General features: G+C 34.1%; 1 protein-coding gene across 1 annotated transcript; it reads left to right on the forward strand.

The window, feature by feature from the left end:
* Positions 1-254: 254 nt before the first annotated feature.
* Positions 255-1,289, forward strand: LOC110894855 (oryzain alpha chain). The gene is made up of 3 exons (XM_035983743.1): positions 255-293; positions 614-935; positions 1,028-1,289. The coding sequence occupies exons 2-3, from the start codon at positions 635-637 to the stop codon at positions 1,051-1,053; spliced, it is 327 nt and encodes a 108-aa protein (XP_035839636.1). The 5' UTR covers positions 255-293; positions 614-634; the 3' UTR covers positions 1,054-1,289.
* Positions 1,290-8,177: the final 6,888 nt, after the last annotated feature.

Consider the following 8,177-nt stretch of genomic DNA (forward strand, 5'->3'; position numbering starts at 1 on the left):
ATCAGTTGTTTAAATTTTGAATTTTAAATTGGCCCGTCTAAAAAAACCACTAATTAATTCTAATAAAAATAATTATATCTGATTTATAGATTATTTGTGGTTGTAAATTGTAAACCGGAATTATGACATCATCATTGACATGTGGCATACCTTAGAAGTTGACACATAGGCAGATTTACATCAGCTCATAATCTCTTATTATAGATAGTATAGATATATAGACATAAAACCTAAACATAATCGGCCATCACGCACGCTTTAACGCACCACCTTTGTTGAGCTTGGGACGAAAGGTAGGGTTTCTGGATGTACTCTTTGATGGTTTTTGTTTCGATTCGGTGTTTTTGTATACAAAAAATCTGTTTACCGATTATTTGTCAAAAGTAGTTATTAGAGTCTGATTGGATTGTTATTAAGGTTGCTTTAATTCGTTTTATTATTTTATGTTTGGGTTTTTGTATATTGTTTCTCAAAATCAAGTTATTAGGGTTTGAATATGGGGGATTATATTCTTGTTGTCGATTATAGGTTACATATGCATGCATCTGCTTTGATTCTTGCTAGTTTTGTTATAAATAAATAGCTTCTAAACACTTGGTTAAATACAATACAGAGAGAGAGGTTGCAAGCAATAATGGCTGAGAAAGACATGGCTGCTGAGAAAGACTGGAAGATATTCAGAGAGTGGAAGGTAGAGTACGGCAAATCATACCCTACTGCTGACGAGGAGAAGAGGAGATTCGAAACCTTTCAGCAACATCTCCGTGAAATAGAGGCTCATAATTCGGGTCTAGACGCAGCATATTATACCAAGGGGTTGAACCCATTTTCTGACATGACCTTTGAGCAATTCAAGCTACGATTTCTCATGCACGAGGGCGTCAACGACGGCTTGTATGACAGTGAGACAGATGAACAGGATGTCATCCGCCAAAGTAAGTATTATCACCCATTCAAGCCAAATGATCATTAACTACAAGATTCAGTAATGGTGACTAATGTCTCTTTGTTTGTGTATGTATGTTAGGTGAAGGTGATGACCAAAAAAGATGACGTGGCAGCTAAAAAGGTTGGCAGGTGCTCACTTGCAACCTCCATTGCAGCCATGTTGATCCGACCCCGTTACACATTGACCCTGTTTTATATTAATGATTAACTCTATATGATTTCTCTTGGGGAAGGAATAGTGTTTTACTCATGTTAAAACATGACGTACAAGTGATAAAGCTTTGGTTGTTGTTTCACTTGGGCCTTTCTACATGTATAGAGAGAGACTTGTTATGAGCTAATGTGTTTGTGGTATCCTTTGATGTTCGTGTTTCAGTTGTTTGTGGTATATCCTTTGCGTCATTGCTGCTTTTGATGTCATTTGTATTGAAAACTCAAATAAAATATGTTTCTGGTTTCAGTCTTGGATTCACAAGTTACAATTTTAGAACTGTTCGTTGTTGTTCCTGAAGGCTATTATGCTTGTGGTAAACGGCGTTTCCTGGTGTGTCATAAACGAGGACGACAAGTCTGATATTTTCTCTTGCAACCCGTGTTACAGCCAAAATGGTCCAATAGCCAAATCTGAGCCGAATCGGTTTCCTTTTGAGGTTGTTGGTAAATCATGTTGTGTTTGTGTATAATGCTAATGTTGTATTCATTCTGCTGTTTGTGTGTCTGTTGTGTTGCTGGTTGGTACGATTTGAGCTGGCGAATAATCTTGCTTTATTTTGGTTTGATTTTCGTAATGCATATGTAGTTTTGTTGAAATGTTTAGCGATTTCAGGGATAGCAAGTTGATTGGCAATTGAGAATTCGTTACTTAAATACCAATTATAAGTGTCCCTAATTATAAACAAGATTAGAAAGACCAAAGCGATGATCAAAACATCTAACTAAGCTTAAAACAAAGCACACCGACATTATCTTCAAAATAATAATACTACCAGACCTCAAGTCAGTTGACTTTTCAAAGTCAATCAGTACATTGACTTTGTGAAACTTTTTTGGGGCTTTGTAAGTGTACTTTGTTGTATATTACTTCTTATTTTAATCAAATGAAAGACTAATTTGTTTGCTCAGCCGAAGGACTTAAAGGTTGGACTCGCACCTCGTCGTCTCGCCAAAGTCGCAGGCAATGCTCCCAGCAAGTCAAATGATGACTTGGTAGTTATCTCATTAATTATGTATATTGAGACTATCAAACAACAACTCTCTTGCTAACTGTGTACACAACAATTTAAACACGAATCCATACTAAATCAAACAAACTTGAATCTTACAAATTACAATTCCTACTTATCTGTCACCATAGTCAACTCCTAAACCATACAAAACACTTGTGCATGCTTGTTGGCATTTCTGTTCCTGTTAGGGTCAGTCAACAGTTGTCACCGGTTCGGGTGGAGGCTTTGAAGCCGGTTAGGGTTTTGTTCCTAGACGTCGTTCCTGTTCCCTGTGGCCAGTTTTGTTCTGATGTCGTAGAATGGCGGCCGCACCCCTTAAAACTAAAATTTTTAGTGTTATACGGCCGTGAGATTCCCGGGCGCACCCCTTAAAATTATTCAATCGCCCCCTTGAACTCGTTGGATCAGTATGGACTCGCCGGATATGCGTAGTACTTGTCGGATTGTTGACACGTGCCTCTTACATAATGGTTTTCTTTTGTTTCGACCATCATAAGGCTGATTCTAAACACACCCCCACCCCCTCCTGATTATACCCCCCTTGTGAGAGGAAAACTGCCGGTCCCACGCGGGCCCCACCTGTAAGTATGTGAGAGGAGGGGGTGTAAAAAGTAATTAGAGGGGTGTAGAAAGTAGCACCCATCATTAATACATGTAGATATTACCTGTAGACTTGTAGAGTTGTTTAAGTGATGGAGTATGATAAAAAAAATATCCAGTTGCGGTCGTCCAGACTCCAGAAGTTGTTTGTGTATGAGCAGAGAATATGGAGAAGGAAAATACATGAAAATATGCTCATGTGTGTTTATTTAAGATAAAAATCCATTAAAATCCTAAGTTACCGGTGACAACAGGAACTAGTCAAATCAAAAGAGATATGGAAAGGCTGGCACTTTGTAGATTTATTACCGAGTGTAACTATTTATTTTTTTAAAGTTATTACCCAATGATTAATTCATATAACTAGTGGTATTTTCGGTAACTCAGCCGATACTAACTTGGGTCGTTACGGTACCAACACCCTCTGTAGCAACCAAAAAAATAAATAAAAAAAAACAAAGTCCTTGTATGCCCGAAAACATGTTTTACGATAACTGAAAACCATATTTTACTTCAAAATAGCTATATACTGGTACCGCTTATCATAATATCGACTTATGTTGTTAGGTTCATCAAGGTATTTCACTCGTATAGGTTACGACAAAAACAAAAACTCTTACTTCTTTTTCAATAAATGTATGCCAAAATATCGATGACAAAATTAAAGACAATTAGGTATTTATCTTTTAACGAACACAAATTATTTGTGTCCTTAATTGTGAAACTATTAACAATTTAACCTTTTTTACAACACTGGATGTAGGTCATGATAACTTGGAAACCGAAATTGTAGCTAACAACGTATGCAAAATGTTATATAGTATAATATATAAATAAGGTTTACATTTTTATCTAATTTTATTTAGTTTTATTGATTCTAGCACAAATATAAACTATTGTTAGAAGATTATTTATCTCAAAAGTTTATATAGCCAACTGACTCAGAAAAATGATATCGTAAGAACACAATTTTATATAGAGTCCCGATATAATAGAAAGATGTATTAGTGTAGGAAGGTTAGGAAGTAATCTTGACCATCTATTTATTAATCAAGAGCTAAGATTGAATAAGTGAAATTAAAGAAAAAAAAAGGAGGCGCGTGGGTTTGTTTAGGGGGCATTCTAGTCAATACAAGGCAATAGTTTCTCTCTCCACCAATTCCCCCCATTTTTTAAACGTTAACAACTCTTTCATTTCATACGACATTATTTTTTTTATAAATTACACCAAAAAAACAAGCGTTTTTTTTTATCTTTAAAACGAGTATACTATTGCTATATTTTCGATTTTTTTTTTGAAAACTCAGTTGCGTAAAACGCAATGAACAAAAAGCATAAAAGTGACTTTTTTCTAAAACGCAATTGACAAAAAAACACAAAGAAATGTCTTGCTTCTAAAACGCAATAAAAAAACACAAAAGAAATGTATTATTTCTAAAACACAATAGCTGAAAGCCACAAAGAAATGTCTTATTTCTAAAACACAATGGTAAAAAAAACACAAAGAATTGTCTTTTTTTAAACGCAATGGACTAAAACATAAAATAAAGTGTTCATTAAATTGGCGCAAAACTACAGGTAGACATTTTGACCCGTTTACTTAAAAATGGGTCTGTTTCTGTTGTGTTCAATTTCAAACGGGTCATATAATTATAACATGTCAAACGGGTTGAAAAATACATACAACCTTCTTAAATTTGAATTGTTTCTATTTAAGATTTTGTTTAATAACGCATTAGTTAATAATGCAGTAAATATGTGACAACTAAATATGTGACAACTGGTACAGCGGTAACTTCCGTACAATTTAATTATTACTTAATAACTGCAATTATGTGCTTAATTGTTAACATTGTCTGATTTCATGCTATACATGTGAATTCATGCACGTTTTATACTACAAATATTGCTTTGTGCATTAATGATAGCGTTGCGTCAGAAATACTAGTAAACTCACCGGTAAGACACATTGTGTCAACAATTCTACAGAAAGCAGCCAGACAATAGAATTGGGGCCTAGGAGTAGGCCCAACGTCTAAAATACATTAAAACCCAAGAATGTATACAAGGGTTAACATATAGACTTTCCGGAAGCTAGAATATGCACTAAAAAGCACCCGAAACGCACTTTAAATGTAGAATTCTGCACAAATCAGCTATAATAAGCTTTTTAACACATAAATATCATGCAGAATTCATGTTTTATTATCCAAAATACCCTCCTAAGTGTCGGGAATTGAATTGGTCACAAGAGGATACTTAAAGACCACTAATCGGAATAGTTTGACAACTTTAACGAACCGGTATTTAACCGAACAACCGGACATTACCCGAAACACCAAAATTATACTAGAAACATTATCTTAATGTTTCTAAGCTAGTTATGGTCCCCGAACACCCTAACACACTATATAATGCATCATACACTTAAACACTAAACTTTACACTTAATTTCCAACTAAACTATCTAACTTACCATTGAAATTTACACTTTACCCCCCCCCCTTAAAAGTGGACGGTCATGGGAGTGGCCCCCACTAATATCCTTCTTGATCTTGCATAATCTTACTTAGATCTCCCTTGATTCTATATAATCTTTTAAGATCTCTTAAAGATCATAATCTTGGATATGTCTTGTACTTGTGAGACATTATACACATAGGTTAATAGTTTGGAATGGATATAAGAATACAAGAGCTCACTTCATCTTCATCACCACACCTCTCCCTCCTCTTTTCTTCCTTACGGCCGTGAGCCACCACCCACATCACCACCACCTTCATTCCACTTTCATGCAATCTCAAGTCCTCACAAGGTGTTTTGAGAAGTGTGGAGCTTGTGGATCTTGAAGGACCTTCTTCACTTGCTATTAACCAACCCATTTGTCATCTTCAACCTCTTGTGTTCTTCCCTAGCCTTGTGCTAGTAGTAAGACCCTCATAACCCTTTGTTACTTCATATTTTGATGATTAAAAGATGATAAACATTGTTAATCTTGAAGAACACTAAAAAACATGATCATGATACTTTAACATAAGCTTAATAACCTAAGAATACATGTTGATTTGTGTTATTTGCTTCTTGATGATTGATTATTGGTGTTAGTGATGTTAGACATCATAAGAAACCTACTAGATTGTGATTAAACACATGACCTAGTAAGTTAAAGTGATGATCTTGTGAAGACCAAGATGATCATACTTTATATACATGAACTTGAGTGATGAAATTTGTTTTCACATGTAAAGATGATTTAAACAAAATACAAATCTTGTAAATAGATGATTACAAAATAATTTTCTCAAGAAACCAAGTTTATTTTCAAGATTTGCAAAGTCATGATTTCTAAGTAAACCAATCATATTTTTAGTGTTTAAACAAGACTAGAAACATGTTTCTAACAAGAAAAATACAAAAGTAATATTTTTAAACAAATCATCTTACAAGTTGTAAATGACTAAATCTTTCAAGAATGTGATTTAGGAACAAATAAATATGTTTTTAAGGGTAACTCAACCTACTAAATAACATGGTAAGTTACTACAAGTTTTTACAAAAAACTTCAAGTTCATGATGTAGTGTAAATTACTTGATTTTGGCACTTGGTAAGTGCTGAATGAGTTGATGATTGTTTGTGATGATTTTAAAATTAAATAAAAACATGTTTTGAAAACATGGGAAACCTCCATTTTTAGGGGAAACCATGTCAAAATTTCAATAAAATTTTGACACTTAGAAAAATATAAGTTTTGGTGAAACTTATTCCCTAAAAATTCACCTAAAAGTAATTACCAAGGTTTCCTTAATTTTTATGTAAACTTCAAGTTAAGAAATGATGATTTCTTCAAGATAAAAATTGATATTAAGTATGTATATTTTTGAGGAAAATATATATATTTATTGATCACCAAATTTTGTGCTAAGTGTATGTAGTATGTATTACATGTAATAATGTATTAGGACTTAAAAATATACTAAATACTCCTAAGGAGTAAAAATACAAAAGACACATACAACATGCATAGACAAATACAAGAGAATATATTTATGAAAATATATTTCTTAAAAGATTACGTAACTTGGACAAGTTATGAACTTAAAATGAAGTTTTGGACAAAAATATATAACTCGGGTGAAAAATACAAGATACTTATATTTATTTTGAGAAAATAATATAAGTAAGATACATAGTTAAAAATATAAATTATTTTTAACAACAAAGAACAAATACATAAAAGATGGTGACTTGTACTTGTGCGATACAAGTCTAGTGACTAAGGTTAATAAAACACGTATAGGTCACGACGCTATATAAGCAAAACCCGGTGAAGTTTACGGCACAAGGAACGCAAAGTTGTGAGTTCATGTCCCCACTTTTAATCTTTTACATGCTTTTTAAACTTGGAGAAAATACATGTGTTATGGTATGTTGGATACAAAAACTAAGGAATGATACTTTAGATCATGTCACGAATAGGGTACCAGAAGCACCATTAATCGTGTATATACTAAGACCGCAGAACAAAAGGTTAGATCTAATGGGTTTCGGGTAGTCACACTCTTGGTGATAACTAGTATCAAGTAGTGCTTTTGTGTCTCAGTTGTGAATCGACTACTAAATGCCTATGGTTTGGATGCTTCCTATGTCGTGTCACATGTTAATGGCCTTGCAAACCATTAGCGATCTCGATTTCCTTACATTTACAGAAATACTTGATTCATACAAATTACATACCATGTTTTCTTACAAAGTATACAAACGTTCAATACAAAAACTGCATGAATTCACACCAACATTATGTTGACGATTTTCCAAAAACTCACATGTATTTCAGGTAACTAAAGTGGATGTGCGCGCGGTCATACTCTTGCTCTTGGATGTTGTTTATGTTGTTAGCTATGTGTGTCAAGACTCCTATGCCGTTTTGCCGGGTTTGGTTGTTATGTCCCACTCCATGTGGCGATATAAGGACCAAAACCTTTATGTTTGACTTCGAATAATGTTGTAAACTTTTCAACAATGTCTTATGTTGTCTTGTGATGTAAATACTCAACTTATGTTTTTCAATTACGTAATGTTATTGGCATCTGGAGTTATTTTTACGAGCATGTAGTATGTTTACCAATCGTATGCAATGAGAACCTTTCAAGATCACACCTCGTGCTTCCGCCTTAGAAAGGGGTGTGACAAAATAGTGTGTGTGGGTCAACCTAACTAAAACAACCCCCCCAAACCCCATCTCACAACGCTTTAATTCGACAAGCTAATTTTAATGTTAGAGCACCCTCATGGGACCCACGGAGATTCCTTCTGAATATGCTGAAATAATAAAAATTCCGATTGCACACTATGCTTTTGGTGCTAACTTTATGCATCCAAAGGTGAGTTATTTACATTTTACA

The sequence above is a fragment of the Helianthus annuus genome, chromosome 2 (assembly GCF_002127325.2).
Source record: "Helianthus annuus cultivar XRQ/B chromosome 2, HanXRQr2.0-SUNRISE, whole genome shotgun sequence".
Taxonomy (NCBI): domain Eukaryota; kingdom Viridiplantae; phylum Streptophyta; class Magnoliopsida; order Asterales; family Asteraceae; genus Helianthus; species Helianthus annuus.